At 37.7% G+C, this 20765-nt stretch overlaps 1 protein-coding gene across 1 annotated transcript in view; it reads right to left on the reverse strand.

Annotated features, from left to right (window-relative positions):
* Positions 1–2058: 2058 nt before the first annotated feature.
* The window catches only part of MATCAP1 (microtubule associated tyrosine carboxypeptidase 1), a 57992-nt gene continuing 39285 nt past the window's right edge, over positions 2059–20765 (reverse strand). The window contains exons 3-7 of the mRNA XM_053695321.1: positions 19930–20073; positions 17867–17999; positions 2985–3290; positions 2561–2658; positions 2059–2370 (exon numbers count right to left, since the gene is read on the reverse strand). Of these exons, the coding sequence (XP_053551296.1) occupies positions 2206–2370; positions 2561–2658; positions 2985–3290; positions 17867–17999; positions 19930–20073 (846 nt within the window). The 3' untranslated portion in view covers positions 2059–2205. The remainder of the gene's footprint in view (positions 2371–2560; positions 2659–2984; positions 3291–17866; positions 18000–19929; positions 20074–20765) is intronic.

The raw sequence follows: 20765 nt of genomic DNA on the forward strand, positions 1-20765 counted from the left end.
CTGCATGCAGGTAGGCAGGCTTAGTAAGGTCAGCAGTCAGGCTAGTAGGTTATTAGTCCTGTGCATTCGGCAGCTTTGTTCACAGCCTTCGGCTCTATTTGAAGCCAGATTTATTCTTGTGAAAGTGCAACAAACAAAGATCTGGATTTTCTCAGATCTTAGTGTGTTTCTCTTTCACAAGAAGAAATCCAGCTCTAAAAAGAGCCAAATGCCTTCTTCCACATCCGGCAGCAGTTTATATGCAAATCAGCAATGTTACTTTTCGGGGAGGGGGAAGCGTTATTTCATTCTTGGACCTAGGCAGCACAATATCTTAAAGTGATTGTAAAGTTGAATGAATTAAAGCCCAGTATTTAAAAATACTCTTAAAAACATAGGTACTTTAAGTCATTAAACTTTTCAATTACACTTCTTTATTCAAATACTTACCTTTTTGTTACTGTAAACTTACCGCCGATCCTCCGCCCGCATCTCCTTCTGTATTGAGCAGATCGAATCCGGCTTCCTCCAATTGTTGTGTGCCCTCCTTGGCATCCAGCTCGTGAGGCACACAACGATTAGTGGAAGCTGGATTGTCATCAATCTGCTAAATACTGAAAGAGATGCGGTCAGAAAGGGTATTATAAAAAAGAAGCGGAATTGTAAATACTGGGTTTTAAGTCATTTAACTTTACAATCACTTTAAGCCATTGTTCTTTTGAAAAAAGGGACCTCATCGAGATTAGCTACCTCGACAAGTGCATGCTCACAATTATATAATTGCATTCCACAGATGGTTCAAAAGAATCTTTGGAATGCAATTATGTAATTATAAGTATGCGCACATACTCAAGTAGCTAATCTCGACAGACATACAAATTAGTGTCCTTTTAAATCTTAAAGCGGTGATCGTCTCACTTGTAACCTAGCCCAGTGTGTTTTCTAATTATTTTACGGCGGGCTGTTCAGTGGTCATTTGAGCAAAGGGTCTAATTGACATTAAAACGTTTGCTTGCACAGAACGTTTGCACATAGCGTTGTAAAACACACTGTCAGAATTAGCTACCAACAGTTTAAAGTGATTGAAAACTTGAATACATTACTGCCCAGTATATAAAAGAACACTTTCAAACTGGGGCACTTTAATTCATTAACATTTTGAAAGCCGCTTCATTTTTAAAATATTTACAATTACGTTATGGTAAACACACCGCCGTTCCTCCACCCGCATCTCATACTGTATTTAGAAGATCAATGACGAATCTGGCTTCCTCAAAACGTTGCATGCCCCATCTGGCGTCCAGATCGTGGTGTCCATAACTCAGTGGTAAATATTTTAAAAATCAAGCAGCTTTCAAAATGTTAATAAATTAAAGTGCCCCTGTTTGAAAGATTACTTTTATAAACTGGGCAGGAAAAGTTTACAATAACTTTGCAAGCGCGCATGGAGATCACCGTTTTAAGATTTAATAGGACACCTTATTTTCATCTCTGTCGAGATTAGCTACCCAAGCCTGTGCACATGCTTATAATTAACCTTACTATACCAGCACTTCTTGTCTGGCACCCCCAGGGTGTTTTCAAAGAATTATGAAACAACATTAGACCTCCCCTCCTGCCGCAGAGAGAGACCAGACAAGTACTCTAATGGTGCCGCCCCCGTAAGAACTGCAAGGAATGGTGCAGGGGTAGCGCAGGACATGTAGGGGACTATTAGCAGCTACTTCTTGTTGTGACTGCTCCTGTGCAGGGCGGGGCTAGGGCAGCCAGCCCCAGGAATACACAATGCTAGTTAAATCCTAGCTCTGAAGGGGCAGCAGCTGAATTAACTTTCTAGTAGTTGTGTTATGAGTATAGTGCTGACTGTACTCATATAACAACTACTAGAAAGTTAATTCAGCTACCGCTCCTTCAAAAGCTGAAAAAAGTGCTGCCCCCCCCATCTACTTCAATCTGCCACACCAGGCATGGGCCTTGTTGGCCTAGGAGTTAACACACCCCTGGGTCCAAGCCATTCCTCTCTCACATGAAAAAAGTCTTCGACCACTGAGTAACACGGCACAGATTAGACAGACTGTGTATTGCTTAATAACATGCCACTGGCTAGCTTTAATATAAACAGTGCCTTTAAATCATAGCCAATAAATATTAAAGATTCCTTATCATGGTCTCTGACTTTTGTTTAAAGGGACAGTAGAAAACATTGTAGATAAGTTTTTTCCCCTATCAGTTTGCGAGTAAACAGATTAGCTCCTCATCAGTCAGCTGGTTTGTCTCCATGATGTGGCAAAGTTGATGATGGTATTTGTCTAAATCCTGCATGAAGTGAGGGATCCGAGTGTTTTCCAGCTCTGCAAATGGACGGAGCCCTTCAACATCCTCAAACGACACCTGTGATATGGGACAGTGAGACATTTTAAGCCATACATATAAGTAAAAAAGCATATTTACACCATGGGTAAAGCCTAATCATATACACAATATGTTACAGATATGATCTATTACAATGTCAGCATTTCACAGGGCGTTATAGTATCAGACTATATGGTGCTCTTTTTAGTGAACAAAGAGGGGGATTCACCTTGCCGAGGGATGTCAGAAGAGGGAAGTCTATGGTGTTTCTATGCCTTAAAATGCGCACTATTCCATCCAAGTACACTTGATCTTTGCTGAAGCATCCTGGGAGAATAAAGTTTAAAGATCAATCAATATATTTGGTGGAGATAAAACACCAAACAGTAAATGACCACTGCAGATTGTGAAAAGGTCATGTAGAATCACCTGTCACCAGAAAATGAAAGTGAATGACAACTAGAAATAACTGCTCGACATCCCATTTTTACTCAAATCAGAAAATTAAATACATTTCCTTTATGATACTAAGTACTATATGTAATACCCCAAATACTTATCATCTTATATCTACCAAATACACAATATCCAAATCATGTATTAAGCATACATGTGCTTGCTGTAAGTCTTGAATATGTCGCACAAACTGTTACCTGGCTGTCCTGTGTCTTGCTGCCCACGCTTGGCACGCACACAGTATTCCCAACGCACTACTGGGTCTTGCACAAATTGATGTAGATCATGGAACAGTTCACAGAAGCTGGTGTTGGCTGCACGACTCACAGTATAGTACAGAAGAGCAGCGCGCCAGAGGTAGGGGTGCTTCCGGTAGAGCACGCTGTGAAGACTTGCAAGTCCCTCTTCTGTAGGGTTAGCTGGCTTTAGTCCAAACTGCTTGCGTCCTTCTGATTTATGCCAAGGCTGATGGGCATCATTCACCCCACGCAAGTAATGGGTGCCTGTAGTATGACAGAACAGTATAGGTCATACAATATACAAAAACATAATTTATGTAAGAACCTACCTGATACATTCCTTTCTTTCATATTAGCAAGAGTCCATGAGCTAGTGACGTATGGGATATACATTCCTACCAGGAGGGGCAAAGTTTCCCAAACCTCAAAATGCCTATAAATACAGCCCTCACCACACCCACAATTCAGTTTAACATATAGCCAAGAAGTGGGGTGATAAGAAAAAAGTGCAAAAGCATAAAAAATAAGGAATTGGAATAATTGTGCTTTATACAAAAAAAAATCATAACCACCACAAAAGGGTGGGCCTCATGGACTCTTGCTAATATGAAAGAAATTAATTTATCAGGTAAGTTCTTACATAAATTATGTTTTCTTTCATGTAATTAGCAAGAGTCCATGAGCTAGTGATGTATGGGATAATGACTACCCAAGATGTGGATCTTCCACGCAAGAGTCACTAGAGAGGGAGGGATAAAATAAAGACAGCCAATTCCGCTGAAAATAATCCACACCCAAAATAAAGTTTAAATCTTATAATGAAAAAAACTGAAATTATAAGCAGAAGAATCAAACTGAAACAGCTGCCTGAAGTACTTTTCTACCAAAAACTGCTTCAGAAGAAGAAAACACATCAAAATGGTAGAATTTAGTAAAAGTATGCAAAGAAGACCAAGTGGCTGCTTTGCAAATCTGATCAACTGAAGCTTCATTCCTATACGCCCAGGAAGTAGAAACTGACCTAGTAGAATGAGCTGTAATCCTTTGAGGCGGAGTTTTACCCGACTCGACATAGGCATGATGAAACAAAGATTTTAACCAAGCCTTCTGACCTTTCCTAGAACCGGAAAAGATAACAAATAGACTAGAAGTCTTTCGGAAATCCTTAGTAGCTTCAACATAATATTTCAAAGCTCTAACTACATCCAAAGAATGCAACGAGTTTTCCTTAGAATTCTTAGGATTAGGACACAATGAAGGAACCACAATTTCTCTACTAATGTTGTTAGAATTCACAACCTTAGGTAAAAATTTAAAAGAAGTTCGCAACACCGCCTTATCCTGATGAAAAATCAGAAAAGGAGACTCACAAGAAAGAGCAGATAATTCAGAAACTCTTCTAGCAGAAGAGATGGCCAAAAGAAACAAAACTTTCCAAGAAAGTAATTAATGTCCAGCGAATGTATAGGTTCAAACGGAGGAGCTTGAAGAGCCCCCAGAACCAAATTCAAACTCCAAGGAGGAGAGATTGACTTAACAGGTTTTATACGAGCCAAAGCTTGTACAAAACAATGAATATCAGGAAGACTAGCAATCTTTCTGTGAAAAAGAACAGAAAGAGCCGAGATTTGACCTTTCAAGGAACTTGCAGACAAACCTTATCCAAACCATCCTGAAGAAACTGTAAAATTCTAGGAATTCTAAAAGAATGCCAAGAAAAATGATGAGAAAAACACCAAGAAATGAAAATCTTCCAGACTCGATAATATATCTTCCTAGATACAGTTTTACGAGCCTGTAACATAGTATTAATCACAGAGTCAGAGAAACCTCTATGATTGAGAATCAAGCGTTCAATCTCCATACCTTCAAATTTAAGGATTTGAGAGCCTGATGGAAAAAAGGACCTTGCGATAGAAGGTCTGGTCTTAACGGAAGAGTCCACGGTTGGCAAGTGGCCATCCGGACAAGATCCGCATACCAAAACCTGTGAGGCCATGCTGGAGCCACCAGCAGAATAAACGAACGTTCCTTTAGAATCTTGGAAAAAGAACTATAGGCGGAAAGATATAAGCAGGATGATACTTCCAAGGAAGTGACAATGCATCCACTGCTTCCGCCTGAGGATCCCTGGATCTGGACAGATACCTGGGAAGCTTCTTGTTTAGATGAGAAGCCATCAGATCTATTTCTGGAAGTCCCCATATTTGAACAATCTGAAGAAATACCTCTGGGTGAAGAAACCATTCACCCGGATGTAGTGTTTGGCGACTGAGATAATCCGCTTCCCAATTGTCTATACCTGGGATATGAACCGCAGAAATTAGACAGGAGCTGGATTCCGCCCATACAAGTATTCGAGAGACTTCTTTCATAGCCACAGGACTGTGAGTTCCTCCTTGATGATTGACATATTCCACGGATGTGACATCGTCCGTCTAGAAACAAATGAACGACTCTCTCTTTAGAAGAGGCCATGACTGAAGAGCTCTGAAAATTGCACGGAGTTCCAAAAATGTTGATTGGTAATCTCACCTCCTGAGATTCCCAAACCCCTTGTGCTGTCAGAAACCCCCATACAGCTCCCCAACCTGTCAGATTTACATCTGTTGAGATCACAGTCTAGGTTGGAGGAACAAAAAGAAGCCCCCTGAACTAAACGATGGTGATCTGTCTACCACGTCAGAGAGTGTCGAACAATCGATTTTAAAGATATTAATTGAGATATCTTTGTATAATCCCTGCACCACAGGTTCAGCATACAGAGCTGAAGAGGTCACATGTGAAAACGAGCAAAGGGAATCACGTCCAATGCAGCAGTCATAAGACCTAGAATTTCCATGCATAAGGCTACCGAAGGGAATGATTGAGACTGAAGGTTTCGATAAGCTGAAACCAATTTCAGACGCCTCTTGTCCGTCAGAGACAGAATCAAGAACACTGAATCTATCAGGAAACCTAAAAAGGTTACCCTTGTCTGAGGAATCAAACAAACTTTTTGGTAAATTGATCCTCCAACCATGTTCTTGAAGAAACAACACTTATAAAAGACTGGAAAGGTTCTTTCTAGAGAAAATGAGCAAAGGGAATTGAATCCAATGCTATGGCCATAAGACCTAAAACTTCTATGCATATATAGCAACTGAAGGAAATAATAGAGACTAAAGGTACCGATAGACGGAACCCAATAACATTATCCCTTGTCTGATAGAGACAAGGACAGTGACACAAACTATCTGGAAACCTAAAAAAGGTGACCCTTGTGTGAGTAATCAAGAGGTTTAGAAAAGAAGATCCTCTAACTATGTCCCGAAGAGTAAGTGAATCATATGAGATTCCGCATCCTCAGAAAATAATCTGAATGAAAACAGAAAAATGAAAATATGCATTTATTGTATCTAATGAAAACAAATAATGCTATCAAAGACCATAAAAAGGCAAAATAGTTTGAATAAAACTCCAAAACCCGGTTCCTCAAAAGAAACTGGAAGAAATACCCCAGAAGATTCCAGGTCTGAGCAGCGCTTGAACCCCATGGGTGCCCAGCCATGCTTCAACAGTACCCAAAATATATAGGACAGAAACACAGTTAAAGAAAGTGTTAGCCTTGCTGGAATAAAATCAAAGAAATTTGGACAAAATAAATTTCAAAGAAGCCTTAACCTGCCCCTTACCAGCCAAGCTGGAATACGGCACGTACATTGCAAAATTAGGGAGCTGATTTCGAACTCCAATTATAGACATGTTACTTGGGAAAGAACTCAGGAATTCGTTCCTTAATAAGAACAACCAAACTAGTATAAGCTTAAAGTTTTAGTCTTAGAACTCAACCTTGAAGCCCAGAGTAACAGTTAAGAATTGAATCCAATTATAAAACAAATAATTGATTATCTTAGAACAAAGGAAATATGGATTTTTTTTAAAAAAAAAATCACAAAATTCTTCTAGCTAAAAAAGCTAAAGACATAGATTAACCCTCATTTGCGAAAATATTCAATAAAATGAAGACACAAATGAAATTATTAGCATGATAGTCCAGTTTAAAGGACCAGCCAATACAGTGGACTTGCATAATCAATAAATGCAAAACAACAAGACAAATGCAACAGCACCTAGTCTAGTAAATGTTGTCCCTTTAACAATGCTAAGATAAATCATAATCTGATACTTGATCTTAAAGTAAACAGAGAAAATGAAGCAATTGCAATATCCAAATAAATCACAGGACCAAGAAAAGTACCTGAAACTAAATAATTTTCCAAAAATAAGATACAACTATCTAAAGGAAAATAAATACTATTTTGCTATAGAAACAATAGCATAATTAGTAGAATTAGAGATAGCCCCAATAAATTGGAGAACCCTCCAAATTGAGTTTAACTGCTGGCAAAGAATATAGTTTAAAACCTTTGAAGAAGGAATAAAAGAAAATTCTCAGCCTATTCCATTCCCTAGTATAGGGAATTGGAAAGAAAACCTCTAAAGAAATAAATAGGCAGAAATAATGTCAGCTAGTCTTAAAGAACTAGTTACCTTAATATCCAAAATAATCAACACCTTTTCAACAAAGAACAAATGTACTTTAATAATTGAAAAATAATAAAAAAGTAGATTTGTTAGTGTCAATATCTGATGAAGAAAATTTCTGAAAAAAACATCATCAGAGAAGGATAAATCAGTATTTGAAACTTCAATAATTAAAAAAGAAGTGAAAAAGACCTAAAAATTTTATTAGAAGGCACGAAGTCAGACAAAGCCTTTAACATAGAATCAGAAAAATATTTCTTATAAGTCTTCTAAATATTTCTTGTAAGAAAAGAAAATATATAAAGCATAAATACTAATGGATTCCGCATGTAAAAGTATAACATAATATCTTATTACAAACCATAGCTAAAGATAAACATTTATAACATTTAAAATAAATGAACTTAGCTTTGGTAGAACTGATACTCAGTTAAGCGTTTTTCCAAAAGTGGCTTCTGATTCAGAGTCCATTTGAGACATCTTGCAATATGTAATAGAAAAAACAACATATAAAGCAAAATTGATCAAATTCCTTAAATGACAGTTTCAGGAATGGGAAAAAAATGCCAATGAACAAGCTTCTAGCAACCAGAAGCAATAAATAATGAGACTTAAATATTGTGGAGACAACAACGACGCTCGAATTTTTTAGCGCCAAAAAAAGCCGCCCACATTATTTGGCACCTAAATGCTTTTGGCGGCAAAAATGGCGCCACATCCGGTAACGCCGACATTTTTTGGTGCAAAAAAGTAAAAAAAATGACGCAACTTCCGGCGACACGTATGACGCCGGAAATGACAAGAAAATTTTTGCGCCAAGAAAGTCCGCGCCAAGAATGACGCAATAAAATGAAGCATTTTCAGCCCCCGCGAGCCTAACAGCCCACAGGAAAAAAATTCAAATTTTAAGGTAAGAAAAAATTTAATTATTCATATGCATTATCCCAAATATGAAACTGACTGTCTGAAAATAAGGAACGTTGAACATCCTGAATCAAGGCAAATAAATGTTTAAACACATATATTTAGAACTTTATATAAAAGTGCCCAACCATAGCTTAGAGTGTCACAGAAAATAAGCCTTACTTACCCTAAGACACTCATCTACATGTAGTAGAAAGCCAAACCAGTACTGAAACGAGAATCAGTAGAGGTAATGGTATATATAAGAGTATATCGTCGATCTGAAAAGGGAGGTAAGAGATGAATCTCTACGACTGATAACAGAGAACCTATGAAATAGACCCCGTAGAAGGAGATCATTGAATTCAAATAGGCAATACTCTCTTCACATCCCTCTGACATTCACTGCACGCTGAGAGGAAAACCGGGCTCCAACCTGCTGCGGAGCGCATATCAACGTAGAATCTAGCACAAACTTACTTCACCACCTCCATCGGAGGCAAAGTTTGTAAAACTGAATTGTGGGTGTGGTGAGGGGTGTATTTGTAGGCATTTTGAGGTTTGGGAAACTTTGCCCCTCCTGGTAGGAATGTATATCCCATATGTCACTAGCTCATGGACTCTTGCTAATTACATGAAAGAAACTCTATATCATACTACATATTGTAGGCCATACACACATCCCTACCTCACGGCACATATTCATATCACCTATGAGTTATGCTCACCCATCTCTTTCTTTCCAAGACCGTGTTTCCCTCACACATACACAACAAACTTCTAACGTGAATCTATAAAACCGAAACATAAAACAATATTCTATCATACCATTGTATTTTGCTAACTAAATGATACATTAAAATCACACAAGGTGGTAAAAACGAAAAAACTAAACAAAAAAAACACACAACAGCAAAGATTTACAAGTGGTGCTCTACTGTTAGCGTGGGTACGATAACCAATATTGTGCTCGTGCTAACTTGCGCGCATATTTGAAACTTGTTAGCTCTAGCAGAAACAAAATTAGCGTGCATCGTGTTTGCGCAAGTGGAGAAATAGCTTAAAGTGTAAGAGATAAAAAAAAAAACATAAATACATTAAAATAAAGTGTTACACTCATATATACACTATCTTATAAAATGTATTCATATAAATATTAAACAAAATATATATATATATATATATATATAGAAGGGTTAAAAGGTATATGATATATGACAAGGTATTTGAAAGGAAAGGGCTATATATATATATATATATATATATATTTATATTATGCGTGTATGTGTGTGGGTATATATATATATATATTCGAACAATAGAGAGAACAGCACTCCATGAGATAGAACAAGAGCCAGAACAACTTCTATGCCTGTTCATTTTTATTGTAACTCCTCAGGGTGCACGTTCTTTTTGCACACTATGCCCCTTCACAGAGAAAAAATATCTTATATAGTATATATATTTGTGTGTGTGTGTGTATTTATATATTAAATACATATATACACACACATGTATATAGATATAGACACAAATATTCACTTTGGAGCCCTTTCCACTCAAATACCTTAAAAGATGAAAAATAATTTTTATTCAATTTTAATTTTTTTATGTGTTTTACTGTAACATTCCAATGTTCTTTACATAGTATATTCATATATATATATATATATATATATATATATATATATATATATATATATATATATATATATATATATATATATATATATATATATATATGAGCTAGGAAAGGGAGGGCACTCTCAGGATTTATATACATCAAAGTTAGTTTATTGTTTATAACAACAACAACGTTAGAAAGACTTTCTAACGTTGTTGTTATAAACAATAAACTAACTTTGATGTATATAAATCCTGAGAGTGCCCTCCCTTTCCTAGATCTTATCTACAATCCATTGAGGATTGCACCCAGGTGCTTCATTATTAGTTGAAGCTGGAGTGCTGGAACACGTGCTAATTGGATAATATATATCTGTCTAGATCTATACATATACTGTGTGTGTGTGTGTGTGTATATATATATATATATATATATATATATATATATATATATATATAAACATTTTCTTCTATGTGAAGAACATTGTAATGTAAAATATGCACAACTACCTTTGGGTTTAGCTCTGTAGGTCTAACGCGGTGTCTGGTAGATGTTTTTAACAGCACGCTCCATTGAACCCTTAAGGACCGGAATTTCAGAGAAAAATTTGTCCAAAAGACCAGAGAATTTTGCTATCACTCCAGTTAAACAGAAATAGAGCCATCATTTTTTTTATTTACCTATCAAAGCTTTATATATTTTTAGTATACAATCCAACGTATTGATCCCATTTTGGTATATTTCATGCCAACATTTCGCAGCAAATGTGATTATAAATATAATATTGTTAACTTATTCACAAATTTTGGGTTTCTCACTGAAATTATTTACACACAACTACTGCCGTCATAAGACAAATGGTTGTAAAAGTTTTTCTGGGATCCCATTTGTTCAGAAATAGCAGACATGCATGGCTTTGCCATTGTTTTTTGGTAATTAGAAGGTCCCTAATTGCAGCTGTGCAACACACTTCTGAAATTCCCAGCAGTAAAGTGGTTAATAAGACAGCTTACAAGGTTAATTTTAGCAGTAATCAGGAGTTTACCCTCCCACCCCCTGATCCCTATCTGATCTCTCTCAAACAGCTCTCTACCTCCCTCAACCCCCACTGTGCCTCCTTGCGCTGAATGTAAGGAAATGCAAGCTTGCACATACTGGGCGTGTGCCTCCTTGTGCATGTGCTAAATGTAAGGAAATGTAAGCTTGCACATACTGGGCGTGTGCCTCCTTGTGCATGTGCTAAATGTAAGGAAATGTAAGCTTGCACATACTGGGCGTGTGCCTCCTTGTGCATGTGCTAAATGTAAGGAAATGTAAGCTTGCATGTACTGGGTGTGTGCCTCCTGAGCATGTGCTGAATGTAGGGAAATGTAAGCTTGCATGTACTGGGTGTGTGCCTCCTTTGCATGTGCTAAATGAAAGGAAATGTAAGCTTGCACATACTGGGCGTGTGCCTTCAGCTCCTGTGCTAAATGTAAGGAAATGTAAGCTTGCATGTACTGGGTGTGTGCCTCCTGAGCATGTGCTGAATGTAGGGAAATGTAAGCTTGCACATACTGGGCGTGTGCCTCCTTGTGCATGTGCTAAATGTAAGGAAATGTAAGCTTGCATGTACTGGGTGTGTGCCTCCTGAGCATGTGCTGAATGTAGGGAAATGTAAGCTTGCACATACTGGGCGTGTGCCTCCTTGTGCATGTGCTAAATGTAAGGAAATGTAAGCTTGCACATACTGGGCGTGTGCCTTCAGCTCCTGTGCTAAATGTAAGGAAATGTAAGCTTGCATGTACTGGGTGTGTGCCTCCTGAGCATGTGCTGAATGTAGGGAAATGTAAGCTTGCACATACTGGGCGTGTGCCTCCTTGTGCATGTGCTAAATGTAAGGAAATGTAAGCTTGCATGTACTGGGTGTGTGCCTCCTGAGCATGTGCTGAATGTAGGGAAATGTAAGCTTGCATGTACTGGGTGTGTGCCTCCTTTGCATGTGCTAAATGAAAGGAAATGTAAGCTTGCACATACTGGGCGTGTGCCTTCAGCTCCTGTGCTAAATGTAAGGAAATGTAAGCTTGCATGTACTGGGTGTGTGCCTTCAGTTCATGTGTTAAATGTAAGGAAATGTAAGCTTGCATGTACTGGGCATCTGCCTCCTGTGTTAAATGTAAGCTTGCATGTACTGGGCATCTGCCTCCTGTGCTAAATGTAAGGAAATGTAAGCTTGCATGTACTGTGCATCTGCCTCCTGTGCTAAATGTAAGGAAATGTAAGCTTGCATGTACTGGGCATCTGCCTCCTGTGTTAAATGTAAGGAAATGTAAGCTTGCATGTACTGGGCATCTGCCTCCTGTGTTAAATGTAAGGAAATGTAAGCTTGCATGTACTGGGCATCTGCCTCCTGTGCTAAATGTAAGGAAATGTAAGCTTGCATGTACTGGGCATCTGCCTCCTGTGTTAAATGTAAGGAAATGTAAGCTTGCATGTACTGGGCATCTGCCTCCTGTGTTAAATGTAAGGAAATGTAAGCTTGCATGTACTGGGCATCTGCCTCCTGTGTTAAATGTAAGGAAATGTAAGCTTGCATGTACTGGGCATCTGCCTCCTGTGTTAAATGTAAGGAAATGTAAGCTTGCATGTACTGGGCATCTGCCTCCTGTGTTAAATGTAAGGAAATGTAAGCTTGCATGTACTGGGCATCTGCCTCCTGTGCTAAATGTAAGGAAATGTAAGCTTGCATGTACTGGGCATCTGCCTCCTGTGTTAAATGTAAGGAAATGTAAGCTTGCATGTACTGGGCATCTGCCTCCTGTGCTAAATGTAAGGAAATGTAAGCTTGCATGTACTGGGCATCTGCCTCCTGTGTTAAATGTAAGGAAATGTAAGCTTGCATGTACTGGGCATCTGCCTCCTGTGCTAAATGTAAGGAAATGTAAGCTTGCATGTACTGGGCATCTGCCTCCTGTGCTAAATGTAAGGAAATGTAAGCTTGCATGTACTGGGCATCTGCCTCCTGTGTTAAATGTAAGGAAATGTAAGCTTGCATGTACTGGGCATCTGCCTCCTGTGTTAAATGTAAGGAAATGTAAGCTTGCATGTACTGGGCATCTGCCTCCTGTGTTAAATGTAAGGAAATGTAAGCTTGCATGTACTGTGCATCTGCCTCCTGTGTTAAATGTAAGGAAATGTAAGCTTGCATGTACTGGGCATCTGCCTCCTGTGTTAAATGTAAGGAAATGTAAGCTTGCATGTACTGGGCATCTGCCTCCTGTGCTAAATGTAAGGAAATGTAAGCTTGCATGTACTGGGCATCTGCCTCCTGTGTTAAATGTAAGGAAATGTAAGCTTGCATGTACTGGGCATCTGCCTCCTGTGCTAAATGTAAGGAAATGTAAGCTTGCATGTACTGGGCCACCTGTGTATGTGATAAATGAAAGGAAATGATTGTGCTGATTGCAGTCTCTCATGGAAAACACATGCATTTAGGCACTATAGTGATACCATTAACTTACATATGAGGCAGTGGAGAATGTCCCCAACACATTATTTGTGTATTTTTAAATATGTTCACCTGATATAAGTTCCAGTGAAAGAGAGAAAATTGTGTGCGAGTAGATATGTTTATATAGGCCCCTTAAGTCCTCCCATATACTTAAAGGGACAGTCTAGTCAAAATTTAACTTTTATGATTCAGATAGGGCATGCTACTTTAAACAACTTTTCCAATTTACTTTTATCATCAAATTTGCTTTGTTATTTTGGTATTCTTATTGAAAGCTTAACCTAGGTAGGCTCATTTCTAAGCCCTTGAAAGCCGCCTCTTATTTCAATGCATTTGACAGTTTTTCACAGCAAGAGAGCAAAAGGGCGTTAGTTCATGTGTGCCATATAGATAAAATTATGCTCACATCCGTGGAGTTACTTATAAGAGGGTACTGATTGGCTAAAATGCAAGTCTGTCAAAATAACTGAAATAAGAGGGCAGTCTACAGAGGCTTAGATACAAGATAATCACAGTGGTAAAAAAAAGTATGTTGGACCCTCGGGGCTGAGAGCCTTACTACATGGCTTATATATTTTTCTGTCCAGGAGCGAGCTAAAAGATTGCTGGTGGATAAATATAAAACAGAACTAAATTCCTGGCAGAAATGGCAAACGTCTCTACATTTATCACAGCTCTGGCTGATCTGTTAAATGCATATCGAAAACAATTCCTGGATAAAATAGATCAAGTATACCGCTCATCTACTCCCGGTCTGCTAAAGTCTCGTCCTTGGAGATCACCGGGCTTGCTCCCCGGAGGCAGAATTCAAAGCACAAACAGGGATGCCCATAGCTATGAGGAATAACTCGCCAGTTTCACCACATACAGTGACCCATGACTTCCCTTCTCACCTTGTCTGACTACAGCCGGTAATACAACTGACATGGGAATTAATGTGGATGAGTCGTTACATGATTTTGCCAACAACAGTAGATCTGAGATGGAAAAGCTGTTTCTTTTGCTGCTCGGATTGGGTAACATATTCCTTCCCCTTTCAAATTCCTTAATGAAAATCAGAGTTGGCTAGACCATACTATGTTCCCTGACAGATATCAATTGGGTAGATCATCTTGAGCTGGTGGACATTCTTTTTTGCTGCCTGTAGGGAGATGCTAAATGCTGTTTAAACTTTAATCAATGTGTCTTACAGTTTTCCTGTATTTGTGAATATGCGTTTGTGCATATGAAACTAGCAGTTAATAGCAGTTGTTTTGTTTTCTACGAGTTAGTGAGTGCTATCAGCCCTCTGATCTTTACAACGGTCTTTTTTTCGTTTATCATATTAATGTTCTAGGTAATTTTATTATGTGCCCTGGTATACGGAGGGGTCTATAAATATGCTTACATGCTTCGGTAAAATTTTAAATATTGTAAATATATTGAGGACTTGCTGCCTGCCGCCACGGTAATGAGCCCTCCTCCCCTTCCTGATACTACCCCAATTTATTTATATTTGTCTCTTAACAGAAATGACACCCAATTAGCTATATGTACCAAAGCCAGCACACCCCATCTAGATATTATTTATATCATTGCTCTAAGTGGCTCTGGCCTCGCTCCCGGCTAGCGTTTAGCATTTTGCCTATATGTATCCTGAATTTCCTAGTCCATGTGTGGTTATTTCAATGTATTATTCTATTTGCAGCCTATAAAAAGTTGTGTATCAAATAGTTTTGCAGCATCTATATTCTCTCTTTTAGTAGAAGATACCTACTTACTAATGTGACTTATCTGTTGATGGGTATAGGGCCCATATCCAGTTGGCAGGGTTAAATTGTATGAGAGAGAGGAAAATAATACTCTTCCTTTTTAAATTAAAATAGTATGGATGCAACTGTTTATCTGCACCGAAACACCACAGGTCTTAATGTATTCTATCATCACACATATTGACTGCAATTTATACTTAGTACTATATCTAACCCAAATTTTCCCTGGATCGGCAACCCTACACTATAGATATTTATCATGGATAAAATTGTGTTGTATGGTGCTTATATTACATGTGTAGGATTTATTTTCATTACAAGCTAATACAAATGTATTCTTAAAAAAATATTGGGAGTATCCAAGTAATCCCTGTGAGAGAAATGTTGCGTGTGCAGTCTATGGGCTTGATAGAATATAGGGTTGTTATATTACACTGTATATACATATTTCCCCTACATCCTTCTCACTACTCAGGACTTGTATACATATTCCATTCAAAAAGAAATGGATGAATTGCATACCTTAAAAGTTTCATAGTAAATTTCTCACAGTAATCTCGGTGGTGAAACTCCGTCAGTTCAGCCCACAACTGACAAATATACTCACCATATCCAGAGCAACTTCTGGGCAGCAAGAAATGTAATATATAGAAAGAGATAATAGCATCTACAGTGAACTACCATAAAAAGGTACAAGATACTTGTCCATACGAGGAGGCCAGAAAAGTAAAAATATTTAAATTGATTAATGATCAGTTAAAAAACAAACTTACAGTTCAGCTGAGTATCCACTGATGCCACAGCATCACTTGACGCGTTTCGCATACACTTTCTCAAAGATGATATCTGTGGACTAGTATCTTGCACCTTTTATGCTATTTAACCACGGATGCTGTTCTCTCTCTTTATATATATATATATATATATATATATATATATATATATATATATATATATATATATATATATATATATATATATATATATATATATATATATATATATATATATATATATATATATATATATATATATATATATATATATAAAAAACGCAATTCCCCATCAAGGATAAGCACAGTCTTACAAAATCTCAACTGGGTGCACTTTATATACACATTGAAGCTTCCATCACAGAAAAAAAAAGCACTCGCTGGTCTTCGTCAGATATGAAATTTATTACAAAAAATTAAGGTAATAAATTTCATATCTGACGAAGATCAGCAAGTGCTTTTTTCTGTGAAGGAAGTATATATATATATATATATATATACACACACATACACAGCAGGTATTGGCAGGTGCACTCTCACTAACACTTTAGTTCCAAATGCCAGGGTGCTAGAATATGGTGTAGAATATGGCAATCAGGAGACAGCACTCACTGGTCTTGACAATACTGGATTTAGTCAGTGACGTTTCGGGGAATACACCCCTTCATCAGGTCTGATGAAGGGGTGTATTCCCTGAAACGTCACTGAATAAATCCAGTATTGTCAAGACCAGTGAGTGCTGTCTCCTGATTGCTATATATATATATATATATATATATATATATATATACACACATACATACACACACAAAACACGGGTGGGGTCAGCACTCTCAGGCCGGACCGATACACATCCTATGACCCTGCAACATGCACAGCCCTGGGTGCAAACCAGCACTCTCAGGAAGCTGCACTGTCACCAGAGTCACAGGTAGTTAACCCCAGACCTGCCTGGGTGCAAGGCCCGAACAGGGAAGATTACAAAAAAATAATACTTTAATATAACACAGAAAAAGTCCAGCACTCACTCACAAGCTCTCAACTAAGATAAAAAGCAGCAATGGAAGAGTAAGTTACCGCATCTGGCCAAATGGGAAAAGCCCAGGTACCTCGTCAAGGTCTCTTCCAAAAAACTTGGGTCCCTAAACAGCCACACAATGCAGGCTCACAATCAAACATTGCTGCTTTTTATCTTAGTTGAGAGCTTGTGAGTGAGTGCTGGACTTTTTCTGTGTGAATATATATATATATATATATATATATATATATATATATATATATATATATATATATATATTTTCACACACACACATACATACATTGATTGCAGTAGCTGTGTTAGTCCAGCAATGATACTTTTTTTATTGGACTAACTATACATTTATAAGTTGACAAGCTTTCGGAAGAGTTCCTTCCTTTATCAAATCTGAAGTAATACTCAGACTTGATAAAGGAAGGAACTCTTCCAAAAGCTTGTCAAATTATAAATGTATAGTTAGTCCAATAAAAAAAAGTATCATTGCTCAATGCAATACTCTTGTTATTTTGATATATATATATAAAAAAAAAAAAATTTCAAACCACATATATTACATATTAGATAAGGTATATGTATACACATGTATGGCACAGAGATGGCTACTTTAGTACCAGTATAGCTGTAATAGTGTAAACAAAGTTTTTGAATTTAAGAAATCCTAATTTTAATTTTCTCTTTAATGAAACAAAACAAATCCCATGTTTCACACTCCTCAAGCCATTTAACCACACACCTATCTCATGACGGAGCATTCCCTCCAACCAGTGTTGTCGAGCACCAAGAAGGTTAATGGTGAGAGTTGGACGGCTGTTCTCAACTGTCATGACTGCCTGAGATAGTAAGTCTTCAGAAAGTTGGACCACCACCTGAGGAAAAAAGAAGGAGAGCGAAAGAAAGATATAGAAAGAGTCCATAAGAATGACCAACCACCTGAGACAGAGACATAGTGATTGTAGGAGTGGAGCAAACGAAAGCACCAAAGAAAAGAAGTCAGAATACAAACAAGTTCTAGAAGGAGCACTACCACAGCCCTGAACGAGGAAGAACCTGTGAGAAACAACTGGTTTTACACAAAAAAACTAATATTATAAGATGTTTCTATTATTTACAAAGAGATCAAATATGCTTTTTATATTAAAAAGTGAGATGGACATGTTCCAGTTGTGTGTGACAGCCATTCTACAAAGCATCTAATTCTACTCACACATGCATCAGTCCCTACATCCCAGAAGTGTGACAAAATTAGACTCCTTGTAGACAAATGTTCTAGGACTCACAGTGCGTCCCATTCATTCAGTTGTGTAGTCTTACTGAAAAACCATAACATTCTCAAGGTAGGTATTCTCTTTGTCTATGTGTCTTAAAGCCAATAAACTGATTTCCTTCAGCCATTGTGTTTGCAACCACCTCTTCTAGATCCTCTATCTTCGGTGATCACAAACTGTATTCCAATGCTTTCAGGAAATAGCATTCTTCCATTTTCATTAAAATTAATATTTATTGATACCAACATGATTAACACAGTGACATAATTACAGGACCTAAGAGCCCTTAATCATGCCTGAATCATTTGTTTATGATGAACGGATATATGCAATTAAAGCATTTCAGTTTTACTTGATATTTGCAAGTAAATCAATTTTTGTTTGTTTATTCTATATTTGAGTGGACTTGTCAATTTTTCTACCGACTGATCAATAGTAGTGATATTATTTCATTACTGGATATCTGAATCTATATAATATATACTTAAATATAGACAAAAGCACGTTCAATTTTACTGAAAACATTTCAGTTATGTAATTAATGCAAATGGAGCCTTTATATTAGACCCAGGGATTCCCCAGTTACCTTCTCTCCCCCATGTACAATTTTGTATCCCAGAGAGCATCATTGCTTTCTATGGAAGGCATCTCTCATCTCTCTGGGATTTCCAGGTTCCTTCCCTTTTCTTAGAGAATTCAGTAAGTTCTGCATCTGTGAAGTCTGCTCTATAATCAGAATTTGTAAAATCAAAATCCTAAATACGCTGCTGTAGACAAAATAAAATACAAAATAGAAGGTGCAAAGTTTAAATGTAATCTAAAGTGTAAAGTGATGTAAAAAGAGAAAGCACTAAGTGTAAATGGAACAGAACTATCATGCAGCGCTATATTGCACTGGGCTTGTCTCTCCTTCTTATACATAAATGCAGGGAACACCCCTTGGAGAAGTAAAGCAAAAACTGCTTTTTGAAAATTTCACTAGATCTTGCAGTGCTGGAGGATCATTTTAGAATATCTCAACTGAGCAGAGGTTTTGAATATCAGGGTCTAAGTATTGGGCTTTGTTATACAGACAGAAAAGCATGTGTGAATACAGAAAGTGAAAAAAATAAAGAGATCTGATTTCCCTGCAAGCTCAACCAAAACAGCTATTTCATATATGAAAATAAACCAAATGAAGCAATTTTCAATACATTTTGTACTTTGCAGATGGTATAACAAGTTAATACATTAAGGTAAAAACTATTTTATAGTACACTGTCCCTTTAACTGCTCGAGGCTCTTCCCATCTTATTCATAAACCTCAGGCAGTAGAAGGCAGCTCAAATAAAGGCCATTACATATAAATAAATCTATGTATTTAAAACAAGAGGTTTTTTTACGGACATAGCAGCTGGTGCTTGCTGCAAGCTTTATACTTTAATAACCTGAATACTACACCATAAAGCACCTTTTCTGTCTTTGCAGAATTCAGTAGAACTAATAAGCTTTTAACAGTGATAAGTCTTGCAAACATAAGCCATAATTTTACCTCTCCGGCGCAGCCCTCCTTCTGCATGTACTTGCGACATGATGCCCAGATCTGACACTTGCTCAACAGGTTTCCTCCAGTAACAGATTCAAAGTTCTCGTAGCTCCCGTATTTCTGCAAAACGGCATTCAGTATTCGGATAGCCTTTATAAAAAAAAAAAAAATCAATTAGCAAATAAAATGTTTTGAATATATGCAAATGTATTTTTTTAAATTATATTAGTTGTTTAAAGTGAAGGTCAATTTTGATGAATTAGTGCCCGGTTTTTAATAATCCTAATAAAAACAAGGGCACTAATTCATCAAAATTGACATTTCACTCTTTTTCTTCAAAAACGTACCTTTTCATTCTGGCAGCCGCTCCATCAATTCCCACGGCCGTCAGAAGCCTCTGCAGACGTCAGAAATGACAAATCCGGCTTCCTCCAATCACGGCTTCCCCCGGGGGAATCTTGGCCTGATGCAACGCCGTGATTGGAGGAATTAGTGCCCGGTTTTTAATAATCCTATTAAAAACAAGGGCACTTTAATTCATCAAAATTGACATTTCACTTTAAATATTGAAGAAATCCATAAAGCAATAGGCTGCCATGTTGTAACCTAGGTTTCCTTCTCTACTAAGGCCGATTAGGGACAATAATAGATGGGTCATGAACAGTGTTCCCTTCCCTCTGAGGCCAGTTTTGTGAGCGGCCCAGGAGTAGGGTTGCCACCTTGGCCATGTTTTCCTGGACACATATGAGTTACACATGCTGCAGGGTGTGCAGGGCAGAGCATGTATTATGCCTCTAGATATCATATCACATGAATAGTGCTGATAAACAGCACAATACATG

Source organism: Bombina bombina, chromosome 1 (genome assembly GCF_027579735.1).
Source record: "Bombina bombina isolate aBomBom1 chromosome 1, aBomBom1.pri, whole genome shotgun sequence".
NCBI classification, from domain to species: Eukaryota; Metazoa; Chordata; class Amphibia; order Anura; family Bombinatoridae; genus Bombina; species Bombina bombina.